This window comes from Sardina pilchardus, chromosome 20, assembly GCF_963854185.1.
Source record: "Sardina pilchardus chromosome 20, fSarPil1.1, whole genome shotgun sequence".
In the NCBI taxonomy this organism is placed as follows: domain Eukaryota; kingdom Metazoa; phylum Chordata; class Actinopteri; order Clupeiformes; family Clupeidae; genus Sardina; species Sardina pilchardus.
In genome coordinates, this window is record NC_085013.1 from 17,688,582 (window position 1) to 17,714,880 (window position 26,299).

General features: G+C 43.4%; 1 protein-coding gene across 1 annotated transcript in view; it reads left to right on the top strand.

Annotated features, from left to right (window-relative positions):
* The window catches only part of LOC134068037 (latent-transforming growth factor beta-binding protein 2-like), a 79,735-nt gene that overhangs the window by 20,502 nt on the left and 32,934 nt on the right, over positions 1 to 26,299 (top strand). Inside the window, exons 4-10 of the mRNA XM_062523540.1 lie at positions 1,794 to 2,017; positions 3,049 to 3,219; positions 10,146 to 10,346; positions 12,359 to 12,654; positions 15,916 to 16,018; positions 21,309 to 21,383; positions 25,989 to 26,111. Of these exons, the coding sequence (XP_062379524.1) occupies positions 1,794 to 2,017; positions 3,049 to 3,219; positions 10,146 to 10,346; positions 12,359 to 12,654; positions 15,916 to 16,018; positions 21,309 to 21,383; positions 25,989 to 26,111 (1,193 nt within the window). The remainder of the gene's footprint in view (positions 1 to 1,793; positions 2,018 to 3,048; positions 3,220 to 10,145; positions 10,347 to 12,358; positions 12,655 to 15,915; positions 16,019 to 21,308; positions 21,384 to 25,988; positions 26,112 to 26,299) is intronic.

Sequence of the window (26,299 nt, forward strand, 5' to 3'; positions counted from 1 at the left end):
CCCATACTGAACAGAAGGCTCAAGCACTTCCATGTTCAGTAATCCTTCTGTGAGCAGTTTGGGTTCATAAATAGCTGAGAACTTAACTCAGAACTTAGCTCTTGCCACTATGCCAGTTTTCTTTTGACTGTTTTGAGGAGGCATAGGGTCTTGTTGATATTGTTATGGGTGTAGTCAGGCTTTGAAGCATGCTTTGTCAAAACAATTCAATTTGACGTGTCCAATTATATGTGTATATTTTATGCTTGTTTGATGTCTCAATTAAATGAAATATTGAGTGTGAGAGTGAGACACTACAATAAGTCTTCAGATTGTTGGAAAGATTGTTCCAGTAATGCTGTTCCACACAACCCTTCTTAAAAAATTTAATATTGTATAATTGTGTTATCTTTGATGTCCTCTGTCTCTAAATATGCGTGTTGCTTTGTTTCTAGATAACTCAAAAACAAGTGATGTTGCAAACAGACACACCTGCCTTAGTACTCTGTTGTTTTATAAAACTGTCAGTTCCGATCAAATGGTGCCTTGCGGTTCAGTTGAACATGTTACAACTGCCAGGGAAAGATATTCTCACACCGGGTGGACCTCCATTCTGCTCTCGCTGGTCACTGACCCTCAGCTTCTGTTTCGGCTGTGATGTTGAATCGATCAGTGGTCTGATACTGAGTTTAGATTTTGTATTACTCTGCATGCACATTGCTGTGTCAAATGTCCTACTTGCAAAAAGCACAGAGAAAATTCTGTCTGATAGCGTGGAACTATATAAAGAGACATGAGCCATGATGACGTTAGACATGAAGTGCAATAGGAGTCCTGAAACAGAGTATAAGAGTTGCCTAGAGCATTTTGAAGAATTAATATTATGTGTTGTCTTTCTTAACTTTCTTCTAAAAGGCTTTACTCCCCCATCTAACCTTAGGGACCAGACTGGTGTTAACTAAACTTTTAGCAGATCTGAGGTATTCTTTGTGAAGTGATTCAATCAGCCAGAAAAATTGGTATTGTGTTACAGCATACATTTTGAACGTTTTGAATCCACAGTTGATTAGCAAGATGTGGTGTGCGCTGACTGACTCCAGATGTCAGTGAATCATGGCTAAAGGGCTTAGCAAGGATGCTCTTTATTCGGATAGGGCAAATTATGTCAAAATGATGGCATGTCATCCATAAAATCAATTTGATATTTCTATGACCTAAGATGGGGCACTTTATTATGTTCTCTCTAATTATCTCTCTCTCTCTCCTCTCTGGTACTCTCCACATTGTTTAGTGGAAACACTGATCCTTTTCAAGGCCAGTTCTAAAGGAATGTCACTGAATTAGTTTGATGAAGATATGCCATGTGCAATATATATATATATATACAATATGCGTTTGATGATGGAACCTATTTTCCTCATGCACAAACTTTTCAGGAAACTCCTCCATGCTTTATGGAGGAGATGTAGAGGTACAGTAGTTAACAGGCGTTGTTGTAATCGTTGTAGTAGTAGTAGAATCAGTAGTATTAGTAGTATAAGTAGAAACAAGATTTAGGCTTGGAATAAGATGACCAACTAATTCTGGAATTCTCGTAAAATTCCTAGAACATTCAGTTCTCACAAAGTAGATCAAGATCGTCCAGATCCTCTAGTGGCCTCTTGATCAAGTCCAAATGTGTTTAGGAGAAGGCCTGCCTATTAGATCGGTTTATCTGCCTAGGACATTGTTTTTTAGATTAGTTCGATTTAGTTAGTGGACTAGGCTTTGTAGTTCTCACATGGTTCTCAGTGCTGTTTGTTCTATGTGTCCAGGACCACACAGACAAGAGAAGGTTCTGCAAGTTCCTCCTCAAGACAGACGGGCACCTCCAGGACAGTGAAGCGTTACCCAGAATCCACTGCTCACCTCAACTCCAATGCGTTGCCCACTGAGAACAGGCATGGCAATGAGCTTGGTCCAGGTCTTTTGAGCAACAGCCCAAGACTACAAGACACAAGTGGGCAGGGTTCCATCAACAGTGCTGTCTCACCGTCAGGTAAATATACTGTTATTTACTACTGACAAAAACGTCTTTTTCTCTCAAAACATATTGTCTGTCTTTGTATCAGAGAATACACATACACACACACACACACACACACACACACACACACACACACACACACACACACACACACACACACACACACACAATTCACCTTGTCTGTGCTATCCCACAGACTCATGGGGCTCATATGTGTCATTACTAGCATGTTTAGTATTAAACAAGGGCCCCTCAGATTTTGTAGATGCACACATCAAATGCTTCACTCCAAAGGAAGAAGTCTTCTTGGAGTCCAGCCAGGTGGTGGACATTCTCTCTCCCTCTCCTCTTCTATCCCTTTCTTTCTCTCTCCTCCCCCTCTTTCTCTCTCTCTCTGTCTTTCTCCCCCTCCTCCTCTCTCCCCCTCTTTCTCTCTCTCCCTCTTCTTCTCTCCTTCTCTCTCTCTCTCTCCCTCTCCCTCTCTTCCTCTCTCCATCTCCCCTGTCCTCCCTCTCTCTTTCTCTCTCTCTCTCTCTCTCTCTCTCCCTCTCTTCTTCTCTCCATCTCCCCTGTCCTCCCTCTCTCTTTCTCTCTCTCTCTCTTCCTCTCTCTCTCTTCCTCCTTCTCTCTCTCTGTGTTCTCTCCTCCTTCAGAAAGCTTATGCAATGACGCATCATCTCTCCAGCTGCAGCTCGCTACACTATCCAGGCATTGGCACTCTCGGGCACACGGAAAAATACTCTCATACACACACACACACACATACACACACACACACACACACACACACACACACACACACACACACACACACACACACACACACACACACACACACACACACACACACACACTTGTAAACACAAACTTACACACCTCCTCTCATTCTATTGTGTCCAAACCATGCGAGGAGTCCAGTCATTTGTGTGTGTGTTTGTGTGGGTGTGTGTGTGTCGGGACAATGCAGCTGGTGTCTGGAGTAACGTTACCCATCTTACTACTGCTGCTGACTCAGGCCCCGCTCCTACTCTGTTCTGTCCCAGGGGCGAACCTCACTGCTGGTGTCGACCGCATCAAGATCGTTTTCACGCCCATGGTGTGCCGCTGGACCTGCTCTGGAGGCCGCTGCTCCAACAGCTGTGAGCGGGGAGAGAAGACCACTGTCTACAGTGAGAACCAGAACCTGCCGCCAAAAAGCCAGGGCTTCCGCCTATGTGAGTGCACTAATATGCCCTTCTCTTCCTCTTCCAAATGGCCAGGGCTTCTGCCTGCAGTATGTGAGTGTGCTGATATGCCCTTCTACTCCTCTACTACATGGCTCACCACAATGGCTCACACGCTCTTTGCTTCCAAGTCATTTCAACATCTCTGTCTCCAGAGCACATGTTGCACTCTGCAAATGCAAATGGTATTTTTCTACAGTGGAAGTGTTTAGGCTGCATTGGACAAGGGAGGTGTGGCAGGGCAAGTGTAGCTTGGTTTAAAGGAAGCCTATGACAGAGGTATTTGTTATTCTTACATTTATTATTAAATATTAATTAAATTAATGTCTTACAGACAGAAAACAGCCTTAAGCCTCTTTGTTATTTAGTCAATATAATGCTGTATTAAATGCAATGTGTTGTTGTTGTAGCCTATTAATGACTGGGGACCACTTTCGATGCCTGATACAATGCTTACACCAATACCACAAACTTTAAGACCCTCTCCGGTGAAGTTTACAGGGCCATGTGATGGTTTTTTTTGGCGAATTGAGGCATAATGCGCAAATTACAGTTTCAGGAAAGTTCATTCAAACATTATTACGCAGAAAGTCTAAGGACCCGATGCTGCATAGTGGCAGGGTGGGGATGTGGATAACATGAGAGATTCCAGATGCAGCAGTTGTAGAAAGCTAACTTTTTCTGCTCTCCAAATATAATATTCCAAAGTAGTTGTTGCAAGGCTTTAAGTCTTGAAGTTTCACATTTTTCCACAATTTGAAAAGGAAAATAGCAAAATGAGAAATGTTGAGGCTTGGTATAAAGGACTTGCAGAATTGCCATCTAGAATGGGATAGATCAAAGTTTGATTTGTGACATATCTTTATGTAAGATTTTAACTTTTAGTTTTACTTTCTGTCTGCAAAAAAACCCCTATAGGGACAGTTCCTTTACATGTATTGAAGTAAAGAGACATATGTGTTTCTCTGTAGGGATTCTTTTAAATACTTGCCGTGAATGAGAGAGAAAATAAGGCACATGTGTTTGAATTGATGTAAAAATATGGCACATGTGTTTGAATTGATGTACAAATAAGGCACATGTGTTTGAATTGAAGTAAAAATAAGCATGATATGTTGACAGGCTATTATGTTAAAGTAAAAGCAGTCACTTTTTCTGCAACATGACAAAATGCAATGCATAAAACAAAAAGTCTTAAATATATAAAATAAATAAATATGTGAGATACTTGATTAGTGAATGACATTTATCTATGGTTAAGAGACAGTAGTAGTGATCATATTTCATAGGATTTTATGATCTCGATACGATAGCTTCAGAGCTGCATGCTTCAAAGTGGATGTTCAGATGAGGCTGTTCTACTGTGTTCAACTTGTAAGTCATATCATATTCCCAGTCATATTTCCCAGTTATGAGTAAGATGTTTCAATTGGGATGCCTCCTGTTTTTCAGCTTGTTTTAACCCCCAGTACCCCGAGTTCCAATGCCCGAGAGGGCTGAGATATGCTCTGTTTCTCAGCAGTGTCCTGTTTGTATCTCATTAAATCAGTCGTAGAAACACTGGCGCCCAATGTCTCTCTTGCCATGCCATTTGTGTGAAATACTGTGTAATGCATAACATATTACCAACTAGTATGTGTGGTAACAACTGAAAACAAATGGCAAGACAAGTGGTAGCATCTTGTTCTCACAACTTGTTACAACTGGATGGCATCCAGCTCTGTTTTTCCTTGGATATGACGCAATTGCCCATTACCACTTATGAGACACTTGGAATGCAGCATAACTTCCTCTTTGAATGCTTTATGGGGCAATTGGTGAAGAAAAGATCTACATCCCTTCATTGGTCATTTTAGGAGTGGCCATAAGTGTCTGCCAATACCAATCTGATACTGTGTTTTTCCCAGTTGTAAAGATGACATAGAACGGAAAACCTTGCCTTTGTTGAATAAGTAGAGTTTACTGCATGGCCACGAAGCTAACATCAACCGGAATCTCATATGCAAATCTCAGACTTTGAAATAGCCACTAAAAAGCGGATGAATCTTATCAAAGACAGGATGTGACCCGAAGCAAATACAGACCAGCAGGGTGACATAAGTACAGACCGTGAAGCCAACTGCCCCCCTCTCACCGACCCTTCTACAGTATATGTAACATTACCACTTTGAGTTGGAGAGTCAAGTAGAAGTTGAAGACAGCCAATCAGAGTGAGGCACACTTAATTATTCATTTGGATGCCAGATAAGCATGAGGTTATGCTAGATATCTGCTAAAACGGGCCATTTTATTCCCCAGCCTAATTATAGGTCTGTAAATGGGCTTGTAAAATAGCACCTGAGCATGTTGTTGACAGGCCAAAGTTGCATACCTTCTATGAGAACAAAATAAAATACTCGGTTCATCCATTCGATGTCATCTTTAAAACAGCTAAGCTGTTAAAAATGAAGCACATTTGTCTGGATGCATGTTGGTAAGGCTGCAATAGGCTCAGTCCAGCATTCTTAATAAATTATAGCTCATCCACAATAGCACATTCCTGCTAAAGGGGTTTATTATTATTATTAGTCCTGTACGATACAGTGGCACAACCAAGGTGCACAAAGTTAACACAATAAGCAGGTGACAAAGAATAGTCCAAGGAAGAATAGTCCAAGGAAAATAACTATTTACAGCAGCACTGTAATCAGCAGTGAGCAGGGGCGTTACAGCGCAGCTCTGTGCCAAGGAGTGCTGGGTGAGGTGAGGGTTGAGGAGAGCTTCAGCCACACATGGTGCCAACTGCCTCCTCTCTGTCACCAGGAAACATACAGTATGGACAAAAGACAAAAGTGTTGTTACATCTCCCAACTCCCTCACTGTGATGCGCTTGTCTGAAAATAAACTAGTTGTTCTTGAATATCAGTTGCGTTTTCTGTCACTCCAGCCAGTGGGATTATTGGAGGTGAAAAGTTTATGTCAACGGTGTTATGCGTCTTTGTTTGATGAAGTGGCGTGGGGATTGCAATGAGATTCAAGACAAAATGCCAGAGGCTTGATAGCATTCTGGAACAGACTCCAAAATGTAAGGTAAACACTTCTTGTGCTTGACAATGTTTGAAGCCTTACAAGATATGTTACTTTGTCCTTGTGTGATTGTGTGTGTGTGTGTGTGTGTGTCTGCGTGTGTGCACGCGTGTGTGTGCGTGTGTCTGCGTGTGTGTGTGTGAGGCTTCTGTGACTCTTGCTCCTGGAGGAATGTGTGGAGGACAGTAAACAATTCTCTCATGCTGTAGCTATGCCCTCTGAGAGAGGCAGTAAAACCTGGTTGAATAACATAGCTGCTGCATTTGGCGCTCGCTCTCTCTCTCTCTCTCTCTCTTTCTTTCTTTCGCTCTCTTTCTCTCTCCCTCTCTTTCTCTCTTTCAGTCTCCCTGACACGCACACACACACACACACACACACACACACACACACACACACACACACACACACACTCATGCACAGTTACACCAAATGTGTGTTTTAAGGCACCGTGCCCCCTCCAGGACAGAGGCCAGTTTAGTGGTTCAGGCTGTAGCAGTAGAAAAAGAGCAGTGGGATGCGATGACATTGTGAGACCTCAGAACTGTTGTGTGTGTCACACACACACACACACACACACACACACACACACACACACACACACACACACACACACACACACACACACACATACACACACACACACACATTTTTGCCGTTTGTCTATAACATGTTTTGTTTGCGCTTATAGAGTTTATGACCCATAACTTCTTGTGCATGTGTGCGTGTGCGTGTGTGTGTGTGTGTGTGTGTGTGTCTGTCTGTGTGGCTTATGCGTGTGTCATATGTGTGTATCAGTGGGAAAAGCAGGAAAGAGTTGAGCCGAGTGAGGTTGTTGTCTAAGAATAGTTAGTGAGGCATGTTGAGGAGTGGAGTGGGTGAGCCCTCAGCCCGGCCCGGTGCACTGCTCAGGACTGGGACACAGATATGAGGGAATGAATGGCCTTTGTAGCCGTGATTTAGTCCGCATGTGTAATCACTGGCATGCGCTCCTGCGGCTCCTCCTAGGTCCACTCTCCCGCTCAGTGTGAGAGGAGTGTGTGTGTGTGTGTGTGTGTGTGTGTGTGTGTGTGTGTCTGTGTGTCTGTGCGCACACATGTGAGAGGGGAGTGTGTGTGTGTGTGTCTGTGTCTGTGTGAGAGGGGAGTGCGTGTCTGTGCGCACACATGGACGCAGTCTCTCCATTTGCAGCGCTTTCATCTCATTTTTATTGTCACTTCACACAGTCAAAAATCAAAACCTTGCAAATATGAACAAGCTAAATTCTCTGGCTTTCCTGTGATTCTGTGCCCGTTAAAATACATTTATTGCCATGCTGCCTAGGTTTTTTGCTGCGTAGATGTTTTTTTTTTTTTTTTTTTCATACGGCTGAGAGATTCGAATTTTGGTTTCATGAAACAGGTTCTTTGAATGGAGTTCTATAAAGCTCACACCCAGTCGGGCAGCCAACTGCACTGCCAAGAGCAGAGGAGGGATTATAGGGCTGGGTGGGCCCTCCGGCAGTCCCCAGTTACCCTCACATCCCCTCAACCAACCCCACACATTTCTCTACAACTGTGGGAGCGGATGAAGTGATTTCAAAGTCGAGAGATTTTAAATGGAGGAGCTGGTTCTTTGTCCAGCATTTTTTCATATTAAGTTGAGACACCAGTGCCAGGAGAGGCCCAATTAAAGGACTGAATGTGCTTGGTCAGCATAGCATACATGTGTAGATAGGCCCATATATGTAAATATAACATTAATGTAGCATTTATATGTAATGTTTGTTGTGATATTTGTTTTTCATGCATGCACACATAGGAGGGTCAAATGCTCTCAAACTATTTTGTGTGAAATGTGTGAAAATTGGCTGTAATTACATAAATATTATGATCATACATGTGTTCAGAGCATTGAGTGATGCCTAATACCATGGCAATGTCACATTGTCTATGAGCACTTGAAGGCTTTGACTATGAGCCAGGGAGGCCAAAGACTCCATCATAAGGATGTTGATGTGGAAGTTCATGGGAAGTTATCAGTGGTCCAGCAGGAAGCTATTAGAAGGGTAAGAGTGAGGCCTGCATAAGAGTAGGCCCGAGAGAAGAGAGAGAGAGAGAGAGAGAGAGAATAGGCCGAGAGAAGAGAGAGAGAATAGGCCGAGAGAAGAGAGAGAGAGAATAGGCTGAGAGTAAGATGAGAGGAGAGAGAGAATAGACTGAGAGAAGAGAGAGCATAAGATGAGAGGAGAGAAAGAATAGTCTGAGTGGAGAGTTCCTCCATATGGAACAGAAGACACCATGAAGCCCTGAAATACATTTGATGAACTGCATGTTGTGTACTAGAGTGTCAAATACATGTGTCCCTTCCCCCCAAGAGTAGTGTCTGCTGTGATTGCCCCATGCTGCTCCTCCATGTACTAGCTATACGCCTTCCCTCCAAGAGTAGTGTCTGCTGTGATTGCCCCATGCTGCTCCTCCATGTACTGTACTGTAGCTACAGTACGCCTTCCCCCCAAGAGTAGTGTCTGCTGTGATTGCCCCATGCTGCTCCTCCATGTACTGTAGCTAGTAGCTATACACCTTCCCCCCAAGAGTAGTGTCTGCTGTGATTGCCCCATGCTGCTCCTCCATGTACTGTAGCTAGTAGCTATACACCTTCCCTCCAAGAGTAGTGTCTGCTGTGATTGCCCCATGCTGTTCCTCCATGTACTGTAGCTATTAGCTATACACCTTCCCTCCAAGAGTAGTGTCTGCTGTGATTGCCCCATGCTGTTCCTCCATGTACTGTACTGTACATGTAGCTACGCCTTCCCTCCAAGAGTAGTGGCTGGTGTGATTGCCCCATGCTGCTCCTCATCCATCATCATCCTAATCCCAGGAGCATCCTGCCTTGGACTTGATCTGCATGTCCAGAGGGCAGGTTTGTGCTTTTGGCAGAGCAGACCCAAAATCTGGGCGTTTCTTGTGTAAACACAATTATACATGTTCTGCCCTCGCTTGCTCTTGGAGACCATCTCAGTTATTAATCATTCAATCACAGCAAAAGTCAGCAATATCAATAAGAGATGAAAAAAGGTTATTTTTTAAGAGCATAGAAGATGGCCGTAACTGTTCCAGGCGTGAATGAATATCCAACTTGAGTCGTGTGCAGACTTCTCGAGGAGCACATTTCCAGTGCCTGCTCATCCACATTCTTCTCTGGTCCTCATTAAGATCCTTAGTGATTTGTTTGTCCTTGCATCTGGGATATCCCATTGCAGAGTAGGCAGGCTGTCGGGTGTCATGCACATGCCTCAGCCACTGGTGGCAAGATGCTTGATTAGGCCTGCTTGATTAAAGCCGGCGCCCACTGGACACGCCGGTTAGCGTTGTTCGGCGGTCTGGGCTTGAGGCACAGGATTTCAGAATAGTTTTAGAATAGTTTTCTATCTCTGTGCGGCTGCTGAGCGGCAGACGTTTCCAGTGGGCGATGCTCCATTGAAAACAATGGAGTTGTAATTTGTTTATTGTCGCGGCGCGCCGCTTACGTGTCGGATTGGCGCCGGTCTTAAGGCTGAACACTCAGTCATAAGGGTTCATAGCATCAACTGAAGCTGCAACATTCTCATGTACCTTTTTCCCCACAGTAGGTTTAGAATATGAATATCCACACCTCTTACTCACATCATAATATATATATAACTTTATGAATAGGCCAAGTGTATTTATTGCTGGTTTCTTTGGTTTATTCTTTCGCTGTGTTGAAATGTGTTCATTTTAGGTTATGTGTTATACAGATTTGCCAAACTATGGCAAGAAATGTGATCTTCTTGCTCTCTCTCTCTCTCTCTCTCTGTGTGTGTGTGTGTGTGTGTGTGTTTCTCTTTTATCCAGTCTTCTGTCAGATACCCTGTCTGAGCGGCGGCCGGTGTATCGGTCAGAACCAGTGCTGGTGTCCGTCCAACTCTACTGGGAAGTTCTGTCACCTGCCGGCTCCGCCCCCCAGCAGAGCCCCCACCCAGGGAGCCAATGGGAATGGAGGACATAATAGCTCCTCCCACTCCATGTATACTCTGCCACTTTCCAACCAAGGAGGTAATGACTCATTGTTTTTATTTTCAGTGCTGTTGGTTTGCTGACTAGTCGTCCAAAACATTCAAGCTGATTACAGTTATGACTTTGCTCTGACCAAAAGTAAATGAGACGAGACACAAGACTTGACCTAAGAGGTTAAAACTGACCTCATGCCTCGTGTCAGCCACAAATGCAATGCCAATTTGTGCATATTTGTACAACAATGTGGTCAGCACCATAACTGCTTAATGTAACTGTATACTGTACTGGTGATTTATACAAGAGGAGATTTTATGCAGAATCAATCAATCTCAAGTATACTCAAGTCTACAGTATACTCAAGTCCCCAGATCCTGAGGGACCTCCACTCCTCAACTCCTCATCAACTCAAGATGCAACTCGCACTTCAGAATCTTGTCAGTCTAATGGAGTGAAGAGCCCTTCACAGAGCAGTACAAAGGGCTCTGACCAGGAGAGATTAGTGAGAGGCGCTGAGGCGCACCTGTGTAGGATAAAAAAAGCACATCTGTCTTATCTGTAGGATGAGAAACATCTGTTCCACTTGCCCTCAGCGGCAGCTGTATGGAATAGTACCCACAAAACACCATTCTGCTCTTCAACAGTGACTCATGCATGCCGTATTTTAAGCAGGGTTTCAGAGAAACAGAGATACTGTATGTACAGTATGTTTTGTTCCTCTACTCACACTCTTTTCCTCCTATGCCAGAGACATGAACCTGATATTGAAAAGTTCTTAAACTGCAAAAAAAGACTTGTAAAGAGTGTAAAAATACTGAAAGATGCAGAAAAAAAGGAATTGAAAGAACATTTTAAAAGAGCAAAAAAACCACAAAGCATTTTCCCGTGCCCAAAGTTTCTTGCAATAGGAGAGTTTAAATTTCATATTTTAATCAATGCCATTTTCACAAAGCCAAACTCTGCTTTGGCTCCAAAGTAAAGGATATCCTCGTGATGTGATTCATATGAATGGGACCAGAGGCCAAGGTACTCACAGCTGTCAGGATATCCTTTACCGACCCACCACCAACACCAAGTGTCATATCGCAGTACAGTTGTATTACGTAACAGTTCATTTTGTTCCTACAGTATATTCTCTGCCTGGAAAAGTAGCCAGACCAACCAGATTGAGCATCAAGCATTGCCATGGCCTGTTGCTCTGCCGCCTTGCTGAGTCAGAGACACTGTTTGTGGTAGTCGTCTGCTTTCACATCACTGTACTCTTATACAGTCCCCCTGGGGATGCCATGATACCACTTTTTAATTCCTCATCCCACAACCTTGAGTGTCTGCCAATGGCCGTTCAATATCATCTTTCCCCCTCATTTACAACTAAGCGCTTAATGACACATTTGTCTGGATACATGTTGGAGAGGCCACAGTGTGGTCAGGCCAGCTTTCCCAACTAATAATGGCTTAGCCATAAGAGTGCCTTACAACTATTTAATGTACCAACACAACAAATGTTATATTTTCAAGATAGAATGATAAAAGGAGTCTATTTACTGATAGATGGTATAGAGATTAGGAATGCTGTACGTAGAGACAGAAGACCAAGCAGAGAGAGGAAGCTGAGACTCACTGCTCTTCAATGAACACCAGATAGCTATGGGACTTGATGACGAACATGGTCCCAGCTAAACAGTCTCTGTGTTTAATAATGTAATTAATTTTCTCTGAAGAGCAAAAAATATGCTCAAGATATGTTACCGATATCTGCCTAAAGATCGACATCACCATCAACCAGTCGATGACCAGACCAGCACTAGGCTAGCTTCTTCCCTTTGCCTCTCTCTCATACTGTTTGTGTCTCTCTGTTTGTATCTGTGTGTGTGCGTCTGTCTCTGTGTCTCTGTGTGTGTGTGTGTGTGTGTGTGTGTGTGTGTGTGTGTGTGTCTGTCTGTCTGTCTGTCTGTCTGTCTCTGTGTCTGTGTGTGTGTGTGTGTGTGTGTGTGTGTGTGTGTGTGTGTGTGTGTGTGTGTGTGTGTGTGTGTGTGTGTGTGTGTGTGTGCCAGCCCATACACACCTGTCCATGGTGAACGTCCACATTCAGCACCCCCCGGAGGCGGAGGTCCAGGTGCATCAAGTGGCTCGGGTCAAGCCGGGTCAGAACGCGCAGAACCAGAACCAGAGCCGAGACGGGTCATCCCACTCCGTGCAGCAGCGCTCTCAGCCCGCCCACGCCAACGACCACCACCTCAACAACGGCCACGGCAATGGCAACGGCAACGGCAGGACCAATCCCACAAGACCCATCAACAGGCAGAATGGACACGTGGGGAGATGCTTTCAGGAGACGGTTGATGGCCAGGTGAGGTCACCTGCATTTGTATTTTCCATCCAGTCACTGAGCTGAATCTTTTAGCCAACGCCACTTCCTGTACATGTGAGGGACAACACTCTAGCTACAGTCCAGTGGGAGGCCTACCATATCTTCCCAACTATTAGCCGCAGCTTATGCATTGATTTAGCTACATTTTGCTAAGACAACCACATTTTGGTTGTCTTTTATCCTTGAGCTGCCCCATTTACCTGTCTACGCCTGAGCTGGAAATGCTGTCCACTTGTTGAAGATACTGTAGGTAGGGCTGTGTAAGATAGGTACAGTAGGGCTGTGTCCACTGTCCATCAGTCTAGTGAGAGTGTTATTCAAGTTTCTGCTAGCTGCGTGTATGATTGTAGTCAAGTCAAGTCAAGTTTATTTATATAGCCCACTTCATACACAGAGGTCATTCAATGCGCTTTACATAAACAAAAGCAAACAGTAATAGTAAATGAAAGCATAAAAGGGCAATAATTAAATAATAGTTTAAAAGTCATCATCTAAGGTGGAACCATTGTTTTGTGCACTTGTGCATGTAGAGAGGGACACCCCTGTTCTGAGATAAATTGGTATGTGCCGCAACTGTGAGTGATGAAAAAGACCCGTAAGACTCAAAGAAATCCTTTTTTATAATGAGATGCGTCTGTAAAAATCAAATTTGAATCGCGTTTCAAGCCACTTCCAAATTTAATTTTATGGGGTTTTGTGTTGACCTTACAATCAAAAATAAATCTCGACACAATCTGGATGTGCTAAAGTTGGATTTGGGCTGGCAGGCTGAACGTGGTCTACAGTCCTCAACTTTCTCCAGACTAAACCTGACACTCATGCTCCATATGAGCTCACCTCACAACACTTTTGTAAACGTTCTTTAATGACCAAGATCAACAACAAGTTCCTTTATAATACAAGAGCTGTCATGAGATTTACAGTCACAGTTTATTACTGTAACTATATCCATGCTTTTGGGAATTTCCTGTTGGTTAGTTGTTTGGTTTGAGTTTTGTTGGATGTTCCTGTATAAATTTGTTCTGACTTTTATATGATTTTGCTATTAATGATGACAGGCACTTTTGGAGGAACTCTCTCCTAAACTGTAAAGTACTAGCAGCACTGTAGACCTCTGTAGTCTGCTGCACGCGTGGGCAGATGATTGACAGTAGCCACAACTTACAGTATAACTGTACACGCTTTTCCAGTCTCTCATAGCACGGCAGCCCAGAGAGTCCTCAGTCGTTTTAAAAGAGTGCTATACCTTTCTCCGGAAGCCCTGCCTGTCTCTGCCTTCGATTTACACTTGAGCTTGGTATTTACGAGGCCCGGTGCCCCCCTGTGGTCTCCTGTTCCTGTGCTTGATGAGAAACGTGCCGTGAGTTGGAGCCGAAGGGAAGTCATGCTCCGCTACACGGGGCGAGGGAAAGGTCCCTGCGTACCAGAGGAGGAGTGCACCATAAAACAACACCAGGAACTCAGCAGCGGAATATAGAACGCGTTATGCAGCGCGGTAATACCTGATGTCACCACAATCCATTTTGTGGCTCTGAGTTAATCCACCATAATACAATCCATGGAAGGACTTTCAAGGCTTGGATGAAGTTCATCAGCGTCCGTGCCCAGTTCTGCTCTGTCCATCGCTCGACTCCAAAGGAGAGTATCAACTGTACTTAAGACTTCAACCATCGCTGTCACAGTCCAGAGGTGTCCAGAGACTTGTGGCTTTTAATCGTTCTTTTAGTGTTAAATCTGAGAATAAGCCCATGGTGCCGACAGTAAACACCAGTGTCCTAGTTCTGTGTCAAAACATACACTCAGACACACACACACTCAGACACACACACACACACACACACACATATATATTATATATATATATATAATATATTGCATTGCCATCCAAAGCCCCATAAATTACAACTTGCTTGCTTGGAATGTTTCTGCAGGGATGTCTGACAATAATCTTCACCCAAATAGTCCAGAGCCCCAAGTGTCCATGCCAGCACTGGATTGATCTTTGCCAAAGTCTGTTTTGGTCCGTCTTAATTAGACTCAGATGCTCCGCGTGCGCGCACACACACACACACACACACACACACACACACACACACACACACACACACACACACACACACACACACACACACACACACACACACACACACACACACACACACACAGAGCACAATCGCTGCTTCTGGATCCTGCTTTCAATGTTGCACAACTTGCCCTACAGCTCAATTTCAGCCACGAGGAGAAGTGACTAATGTGGACACTTAACCCCATGATTGATTTGTGATCGGAATTGTGTTTTTATGAATGGAGGAGTCAGAATCCCAGATATACAGCTCATTTTTAAAGAATGACTGTGACATGATCGCTCTCGCCCCATAAATCAGGAGTGAGCTTGGAGGTGCGGAAAGTGAGGCATCAGTTGCCAGAGACGGAGATATTTCACTCTCTCGCTCACAGCTCTTTCTGGAGCCACATGGAAAAAGACATCTGTTCGAGAAGGTGTAATTGTTTAACAGCACTGATAAAGACGCCTACAGAAAAGACGTTTTGTTTTTCCGTTATGTCCCTTTTTACCCACAACCAACAGTCTAAGTATTTCACTCTCAACTGAAAGCTGTGGGTGTTCTGTTCCTTTTCCTCCCACAGTTTATTTAGGAAAGTGTTTTCCAAGCACAGAAGAAGTGAGAGAAGAGAAAGCACTCCAAAATGGCAATACAGCAACTCCCTTAGACATGCTCCAATGCACAGAGATATAAACCAGTGTGCTGTTTATCTTTTCTACTAAAAAGTGGGCATGCGGTTACCACATAAAATTATATTGTTGCGCACAAGATGCAACAACTTCTAACATTTTCCTAGGGAGGAATAAAGTTTCTATCTATCTATCTATCTATCTATGTTGTGAGTGTATGGTGGCGCATAATACTTCGTCTTGTTTCTTTGTCTTTGAAAAGCATTTGCACAAATCATGTTACAGTAATGTTACTGTCCACAAATATTCCTGGATGTCTAACTCAGTTTGTGTGTGTGTGTGTGTGTGTGTGAGTGTGTGTGTGTGTGTGTGTGTGTGTGTGTGTGTGAGAGTGTGTATGTATGTGTGTGTGTGTGTTTGTGTGTGTGTGTGTGTGTGTGTGTGTGTGTGTGTGTGTGGTTGTTGTTGTTGTTGTTGTTGTTGTTGTTGTTGTTGTTGTGTTGGTTTGTCATTTGATGTTGTGTTGTTTGTGTGCATGTGTGCTGCAGTGTGGGATGCCCCTCCCAGGTCTGACCAAGCAAGACGACTGCTGTGGAAGCGTGGGGGCGTCATGGGGACTCAATAAGTGCACCGAGTGTCCAATCAAACCAGGTAACAACATCAACTGACACACACATACAGTACACTCAAACAGACACCTGGTAACAACATCAACTGACACACACGTACAGTACACTCAAACAGACACCAGGTAACAACATCAACTGACACACACGTACAGTACACTCAGAAACAGTAATATGGTAACAACATCAACAGACACACATGTACAGTACACTCAGAAACAGACATGAGATAACAACATCAACAGACACACACGTGCAGCACACTCAGAAACAGACACCAGGTAATAACATCAACAGACACACACGTACACTACACTCAAACAGACACCAGGTAACAACATCAACAGACACACACACACCTACAGTACACTCAAACAGACACCAGGTAACATCAACAGACACACACGTACAGTACACTCAAACAGACACCTGGTAACAACATCAACAGACACACACTTACACTCATATTCAAGCACTCTTACGTCTTACATATTTCTTATCACATATATTATAAAAAAAGAAAAAAACAGGCAACCTCTACAGATATTGTAGACAGAGCCTGTGCAAGCACAATCTACAGTACCTTCCCTCCATACCTGCCATCACTACTTGATTCAACCCTCAGATACACACCCACCCACCCACACACACACACACATATATTTACCATAACCCATCTAAAGCTGGTTCTCATCTCCGATCTGATTGAATGCTGAGTGAGAGGGCGAGTAGAGTGTAAGTAAACAGCATACCACTCTTGATTATTGTGCATTCCGCTCGCTGTATATTTAGATTAGAGCTTTTAGTTGTGCTGCTCTCCTAATCCAGCTGCTCCAGGGGCGCTGCAATAGCCACGCTGGACTTTTGCCTTTCTAGAAAGAAAAAAAAAAAAAAGACATCGGGGTACTTTCTAGAAACCAAATAAGGCACCAAATAAGAACACATGTGTTCCATGAATAACAGGGCTGGCTAGCAGCGCATTCTAATAGCGAAGCAATCAGAGTGTGTATGTGTCTTCAACTTTGTGGCTCTTTTAAACAAAAGTCTACCCTCTGGGCCGTTGCGCTTGTGCGCTCTATGGGACATCTGAATTTGTTGACAGTGCTGTCTGTTGTTCCTGACTAGTGAGTCTTCCAGCAGAAGAACCACAATTCTGCATCTGCCCCAAGGTCTCTTGCAAAAACACTAATGCTCACCAGAAAGGAAGTACTCTGACAAAATACCCAGAATTTACTGTCTTGTATCACTCTGTGAAAGAGCCTATTCCCCTGACCAGGCAAACCACATCGGACGTTTTCCCAAATCTTACGTAAGAAGGGAGACTGGAGCGCTTGAGTTTGATCCCCAGACTGTGTCGGTGAAAAAAAAAAAAACTCAATTCAACGTAGAGCCAATTGACTATTTTAGGCAGATTGCGCTAGAGCATCTCAATGGAATGGAATGGTGTAGGCCTATGTCTAATGGTTGATGTCATGGAGCTGATGATGCAAAGAGAACTTGTCAGCCCTGTCTCACATAAGATCTAATGGCAGGAGGATCTAATACATCACTTGCTCAGATTCCATAGAATCATGCAGTTTAATCAGATCCAGATCGGATAGGCAAGACAAGACTCTCCCAGGTCCTCTTGCCTTCAGACCAAATGGAGAGCTGTTTCAAGTAGACCACATGTCTTTTATGCACAAAGATACAAAATCCTACATACTGTATGTCAAAGCTAGCAGCTGTATCTATCTATCTTCACAAACAAGATTGCAATTTGTTTCAAGAGGCTCAAAATTAAACCTTCTTGAAATATACTTACAGTATTTATGTCGATTTGAAATACATTTGTGAAAGGATAATAAATCGGCTCATGGCAACTAGAGGTATGTAGAGTTATGCCTGCCGTCGTTCATGGCTTTTTAAATGGACGGGATAAAGAAGTGATACAACTTTGGTGGTTATAAAGTATTCATGTGCTTCATAATATCGGACACAGATGCACACAGCCCTTACAGAAATGTCAGGATTTCTGGCAAACAGTTGAGGCAAATTTGCGGCAAGGTCATATTTTTACATGCAAATTAAGTTTCTGGCAAACAGTTGTGGTCAACTTTTGGCAAATTTGCAGCAATAGCATATGCAAATTAGGTTTATCACCACAAGTTGAGTGGAAGTTTGCCATTATTGGCTAAGTGTGTTGGCACATCACGGACAAACACATGTGCCACTTTCGCCATTCTAGTGAACTAATTTGTCTCCCACAAATCACCCACAAGTCTGCTGCAAATCTGCCGCAAACATTTTGTTTTTGTAAGAGAGCTTTATTCAGCTCATGAAGTGTTAAGATGACATGACAGCTTGAAATGTCATAAGATAGATAGATAGATAGATAGATAGCTAGATAGATAGATAGATAGATAGATAAATAGATAGATAGATAGATAGATGGATAGATGAATAGATAGATAGATAGATAGATAGATAGATAGATAGATACTTTATTGATCCCCAAGGGGAAATTCAAGAAATAATGGGCAAGATGGTTACTGGATGGTAGCAGTGGTGATGTCAATGATAAGGGGAGCTTTGCAACACATTATGACGCTCAAAACTGTAAACTGACACATACAATAACACTGTAGCATGTTGTGCATTGTATAAAGTTCTATAGACATGTGTCCATCATTATGAGGCTTTATGAGTATTTTATTACCCTTTATGAATGTGTTATAAAGCTTTATGGATGCTAGATTCAAAAGTTGATCAACTAGATTACAAAGCCCTTTATGACAGACCAGAGCTTGCTTACATGCAAGCTTGCGTTATTTGTGTATCCTCTTCGCTAGCTCTTTGATTCTTTTATATTCATTGTAAAGGACACTCACCATCCCGGTCACTCCCTGTTTGAACGGTTGCCTTCAGGCAGACGGTACAGATCAGTTAACACAAGGACAAACAGACTCAAACACAGCCATGTTATCCAACTGCAATAACCACCCTTAATGCTGCAAAAAATAATGTGCAATAAGCAAGCATAAAACGAGCGAAAACGAAAAGCGAAAGCGAAACTGGCATAGTTCCCTTTCCCATAGTACCCATCCTGCATAGTTTCTCTTTAAGACCTATTCTATTCTGTTCTATTCTATTCTATTCTGTTCTATTCTATTATTTGATACTAAGAACTGCTTTGGTAGCATGGCCTACAGAAGGATGGGCTGTTTATGCTGTAGCCTAGCTGCAGCGCACACAAGCAGACTAAACAAATCAAGCAGAGACAGAGGCAGTGGAAGCTCTCTCTGGCTACAGTACAATACTTCAGGATCACTGGTCAGAGATATGCACGAAGTCACCGTCAAAACCAGCTCACTATTTTATAGACACTAATTAGACACTATGATTTTGCACAAGACCTTTTTATACACACTGATGCCTGCAGTCGTCTCAAAAGGAGCTGTTTCATATGCATACTTGGAGACATCTACAGTGCAGAGGCACATACAGTAGATGTTCTCTATCTACAGTATCTGTGTTCGCTCAACTTTGATGACTCGAATGAAAGGGTTAACTGCGTATGTCGTGATTCTCTCCGCGCTTGGGCCACATGTTCCCTGACTGTTCCTCTACGGCCGTTTCCCGGCACTCAGAAGAGACAGCCCACTGCTGCACCCAGGGGCAGATCTCTCCATCTGCAACACTGAGGCAGATCATCCGCCTGCAGCCGTGTCTGGTTCAGGGACACGGGGAGGGAGGCGTCCTGGGGCACCACAGTACTGCGCTGTGCAGCCTTCTCCTCCTCCAGTCCCCATAAATCTGGCGTCTCGCTGGAGCAATCGCTCACGAGTCGCTTACGGCTCCCCTGGGCCAACAGGGTCAGCATGACCTCACACACCCTTTTATCACTTCTCGGATCCCCACCCCTTTCCTGTCCTCCTCCGAGCGAGTCTTTTGTTGGGGACACACACGGGGGTGTTGTGAGGATCAGTTGCTAAATGCTTATTTGACAATTACGCACAATTCAATTATGCTCCCAAGAGGGCGGAGATGGGGCCTGCCGCAACGCTATGGCGTGTGTGTGTATGTGTGTGTGGGAGGGGAAATGGAAAAGCCACAGTAACACACCACATACATAATACAATATAGACCACATCAAACAGCAGAGTCATATATCTCCTTGATGAGGAGGATGTTATGCTACGCTATGCTACTGGAAAAAAAGATCATTGACTCGCTCTGTGCTCTGTGCTGAGGACATCTGTTCCAGTCTGGCGTGGCGCGTGTACACTGCGTACTGTAGGCTGCCTGATGTGTCTGTGACACTGATTAAGATGTGTGCTTAAAGGCAATTGTGTAAGTTGTTCACTGTATACATGTCGTAGTGTTCGGATGTAAGATCAAGATAGCTTTAAGCCACACTTTGGTCATAAAGTATATCCTTTTTTTTGTTTTGCTTATTTTAAGTTGAAGATCATAAAAGATTGTGAACCATTCATCTACACATGAAACATTATTTTTACCCTTTGCTTATATCTTAGTGTAAACAAGTGGTTAGAGCTTCCACATCAGGGCCAAGACACAGGCACGACTGGTGGCTCGTTCTTAGCCGTGTCTCGCTCACCTCGGAATGTCTCCTTCGGGTTCTGATTCTAATCGGACTGCTTTGTCTGGCTCTTCAGAACAGCAAGTCACTCCATGGGAATGAGTCTGGGGAATTTCTGGGGGGTGACGAGCGTAGCATATTTTGACATGATTAGTGGTGACCTTTGACCCCCTGACACAGGGGTTTCCCGCATGTGACCGCCGCGTGTGCCGTGATTTATCAGGAATTCCAAACAGGATTGTTTTAACCACCACACATGTCCGTCCCGAGGTCAGGGGACGGAGTCCTGTGCACACTATATACATATATTATTACATTACATTACAATGATGGAAAGACATGTCAGGAGACTGTCAAAAAGATCAAATAAAGACCACGGAGGGAAATATCCAGCTGTTTTTTCTTGAAGAGAGGGCTATATATTCTCACATTAGATATTTTCATAGACTTAGTCTTAGACAAAGATTTATTTTTATCATTACACAAATGTCTGCCATTTAGAGACAGTACCAATAATATTGCCATGTGACAGGAGAGATACTCTGTTGGAAGCATGTGGGGAGTCATGTGAGATGTTCCTAGCCAATCAGAGCATGCTCTTGTGATGAGGAGTGTTCCATGGCTGGCCCATAGCCTTCATACACATTGTAGATTGATTGTGTATTATGGTTTTGTTTTTTTCATACTGTACACAGCAGCAAGCTAACCCCAATTCCTTGTTTCTCTTCACTAGCCTATGCGGTCATTGCTAACGGCCAAGTGGAATGTCCCAAAGGATTCAAGAGGCTGAACAGTACTCACTGTCAGGGTAAGTATATTGGGGTTCATCCATGTCTTTGCAAGGATCATCTTATTCGAATTGCTGATTTGTTTTATATACAGTAAGTACATTAATTAGGCTAAAGGAGTCATACAGGAGGAAATCGTTGCTGTTTCTTGTAGGTTTTGAAATAAGATATGTCAATAGCCGTGTTCAAGTTCAACTCCAAATGACCTTTTGCAGCAACGAGAGCTGCCGGTGGCAGCAGGGGCGGGGATGCAAACGCTGCTATGAAGTTGTACACTCTCTACTTCCCGTAGTGTAGACTTGGCTAGACTTGACCATGTGACGAATCACGAGGCACGGACCCGCACGGACCCTTGTGGATATGAGGAGGCATCTAAACACCTGCACATACGTCAGGGATGTAAAAGCCAATTAGGGCAAAGACCTGACGTCATGAAGGCAGGGTCTAGGCTCCGCTGCTCTCCGCAGTACCTCCAGAGCGGCTGCTCTGCTGCTCTGCAGCTGCCTGGTCACGCCTTGCTCCCGCGATAAGTTGAGGCCATGTGATACCGACTGCCGAGTCGAAAACACACCCATCTAGACCATCGTGGACAGATTTTTAACCACGTGCATCTTGTGCTGCGCAGTTTTTGTGCTGCGCAGCCATCTTGAACTCGCCTAATGTGATTATAGGAAACATGCCAGACTTTTCATAGAACATGGGACAATTTGGTTAACATTGAACCACTCATGGCAATCTACAGTATATCGATAAGATCAGCAATCTAGCACTATACGTGGAAGATGCATAGACAGTAAAAGAAATGGACTGAGCCACCCCATAGACTTCAATAGAGATAAGAGAAGCCAGTTTGAACCTGTTAAATGGACAGAGCCACCCCATAGACCTCAATAGAGATAAGAGAAGTCAGTTTGAACCTGTTACATGGACAGAGCCACCCCATAGACTTCAATAGAGATAAGAGAAGTCAGTTTGAACCTGTTACATGGACAGAGACACCCCATAGCAGTGTTGTAGTCAAGTCACTATGCCTCCTGGACTACACGAGTCCGAGTCCAGGTTCGAGTCTAAGAAGCTTTGGCCAGGTAGGGCCAATATCACTCAGTTACACCCCCCCTTTCCCCTCCTGTTTTCCTAAATAGCTTACCTGTGGACTTTCCCTTAGACTGCCGTCAGTTTCTTATCTAGAAAATATAGTTACTTCTCTCATGTTGCATGTTCATGACTTAATTTTAGCATTGGTTTTCAGAAAAAGTTAAGCGTTTATTAAAGTGAGATACAGTACAAGGTTATGACGCCAGTCATACGATGTTGCATTTCTCTCTCTAGAAATAGAAATTGTTCAAATGAAGGCTCAAAACGCTTCAGATGTAAAGTTATTCGCTGACAAAGTGACATCAAAATGAATGGGGGTCAATGGAATGCTAACTCCAGGTGAAGCCTTATTAGCCTCAGAGCCTTCCATAGGGAGTGTGTCTACCATCTATCCATGGAAAGAATGTTTGAATATTTATGTTAGTGCTGTCAAAGTTAATACATTAGCACATTAAACCAAATAACGCAGCTTACATACATGTAGCTGCTTAGTTGTATTGTTTTTGTCCATGCATAGACTAGCAATTAAATACTGTATCTGGGGGCACCCAACTGACACCTGAGCTTTGTTGAATTCACAAGGTTGCAATTGAAGGAGCAGCCGACTTCAACTTAAGTAACCCAACAACCTGCACACAGCAATGTCCTTGTCTGACCAGTGAGCCACCTGATTCCGTTCCTCTTGGAATTTCCGGTTCCCTTTATGGTACTTTAGAATAATTCTCGTGTTGGCCGATCTGCCAACAGGAGCCACAGCTGCATGTACTGTATGAAAAGCCAAAGTTTGGCCTATCCCAGTCTCCCTCCGAAGTGCTGTGCTTCTCCAAGTTTCTGTCTCAGTTCATGTCAACATCTCCGTTTCTCATTCTTAATTTATTGTTGGTTGACGTTTTCAATCCGTGTTTCAAAATCGAAGTCCACACTGATACTGGTGTTGCAGTTGCACATAGAAACATGCCTTTCAACCTGACAGTCCATTTTTACGGGATTTTACAAGGCTAAGCAATAGTATTTGTTAAATGTAAGTTACGTTTGCATTAATATTTAGTAATTTAGCCAGTCATTGGAGCCCGTCTCTTTGTGCTCCCGTCATAATATTTCGTCATTTAATTGTCCGTCAGTTTTACACTCACAAATCGTTCATCAGGCCCTCATAAAAAGAAATAACAAACAAACATGAGCAAACATTAGGGTGCAATTACATTTGCAAAGGTCAGAGTTCACCTGCCAAGATGCCGTCCCCAGGGTTGTTAGTTTAATGGGCCAATTGAGATCTTAATGGGAGATGACACAGTAGGCCCTGATAATAGCTGCTATTTTGTGGTTTTCTTGGATTGAAGGGGAGGGGATGTTGCAAGTAGTACAGGCCCTCGTTAAACCCGCCTGTGGGGAACTATTGCATAATTAGCATATTATCATCTGCTTGTTTATGAGAACAAAATGTGGCTCTCGACAGAGCATGGCAGATCTGCTGACTCTGTATGTCCTTAGTCCCCTATACGACATTCTAGCTTCAATTTACTATATTATTTTATGTGATTTGGATTCACAGCAACATTAACCCTTTGAAGTGCAACATTTTGATCAAAGTAATTTGTTTCAAATTAGAACCAGAAATGATATTCATTGAATGTACAGTATGTATGAAAATGTGAAGAAATCAAATATTTTTGAGCGGATTTCAAAAGTGTATTTCATTAATCATGTCCATGACTGTTTCACTTGATCTAGATGTACAGTACAGTACAGTAGTATCATGGTGGTGAATGGCTGCTCAGTTTTGAATCATGCCAATACTTAAGGACAGGTGTTTACTAAGGGACATGGTCAAGAAATGATTTCCGAGGCTACCAACAAAGCTGGAGAGCTAAACATGTAGCGTTGGCTTAGCTTGCTTGGTCTAATCACTTCAAGATGTGGCCATGTCTCCCTTAACCTGAGCAGAGGAGGGGAAAACATTTCTGACCCTACTTGACTGCATTTCTTAGGCATCGGTCATGATGATTCATTTAGGGCAAAGACATCGTTTCTTTACTGCCTGCAGGAATTTGGGAATTTGGAAGAGCATAATGTATCAGCCAGCAAAGGATTGAGTTGGATTTGGGTCTGGTCATTTCAGGCAGTGGAATCCCACAGGTTCATTCAATTACACAACGCTAACCTATTTAGAAAACACATCAAAACCCTAGCATTCAGAAGTGACCAAAACAGAATATGACTAAGATTTTGTGAATGCCACTTTTCAGTTCACAATAAATCTCCGTAAATAAAATTCCTTACGCTGCATAGCATGCCAAAACAGAGCAGGTCTATCACAGCAACACCTAGCATAAATAAGCCTGACCACATCATGACTCAGACGCCCCAAATGACCAGAAACAGCTCTCATTTCCCATCAGGGGGCACGGCACCAAAACAAATGACTTGTTATGACTCACAGTCACTGGTATGACTGCAAACGTGTGATGTCCAGCCACTGGTGAAGTTCCGAGCTTCAAGGCAAGGCAGGGAAGTGGGTGGACAGTGCCCTAATGATTCACTAATTGTTTAATGGATGAGAGACAAACAGGCCCCTGAAGCAGCAGTGTGACTCAGTAGCTGAAAAAAGCCCTGTGCTCGCTGTGTGCGATGACTCAGGAAGAGCGAGGGGAATATGGAAGCACTCAGCGCCGTTTTTGTATTGTGCCCTGCACCATGATATGAGGAGAGGAGAGCAGGCACGCGGCAGCCTTTTACGTAAGCAATAGAGTCTGTGACCTCGGAGGCTAAGTGGTGCGAAAATTACACTCTACAGGCATGGATGCTGGTGCTAGTGTCAAATATGCATTTGTTGCTTGCTCATATAACTAGCCAAGCTGCCTGAACTTGAGGAATAGCAACATATCAGCAACCTACTTTTGATAATAGTTATGATAGTTAGGCTATTGCTAATTGATAGGCTATTAGTTAATTCAATGAATTAACATTAATTTTAAATGAACTCGTGTTGATTGTTCCAATTCCTTTCTATGGCCAGTACAGGTAGGGAAGGGAACAATCCAAGTAGAAAAGTCCAGTGCATCCCCTAGTCACATTGACATATCTTATTTGGAAGCCTGTGGGAAAAATGGCATTCTGCGGCATGAGCCCTTTAACAAATGACCTTTACCGAATCCACTTACAGTAGGCTCATATGCTCATTTTAAACTAGGCTGGTGGTGAAAATGGGGTAAATGCAGGGTGGCATTTTACAGAGGTTGTGCATTCCTGACGTGGGCATAATTACTCAGCTCCAGACCCATGCAGTCTCTTCAACACCACTCTGGCTAATGCTGGTTCTTCAAACTTTGATACATTCCACACAAAACTTTTCTGCCAATTGTTTGTATTCGTATTCTCAGACTGGACTCTTTGGTGTTTGTGAATTTCATTATTGCCATCATTGCTTTACTTGCCTTTAATGTTTTATTTTTTGTTTAAAGCAACTGAGCATTCGGGACCCTGTTTATGTTGTTATGAGAAGAGGCTAATGCACAAAGTGTTTGTTACAGATATAAACGAGTGTCTGATGTCTGGGATTTGTAAGCATGCAGAGTGTCTTAATACCAGAGGAAGCTACAGATGCACTTGCAAGCCAGGATACATGCTGGACCCTTCCCGAAGTCATTGTGTCTGTAAGTCTGCCTGCACATCATTACTGCCCAGCATTTATTGATGTCTTTGACAATTTCCCATTCTGTTTGGGATTAAAGGAAAATTCTGGCAATTTTTCACATAGACCTCAGTTTCTCAAGGTGTTAAACGTGAACATGAGCATGCCCCCAGAGTGTAGCGCTGTAGTCGCCTGGTAGCTCTAGCTGTT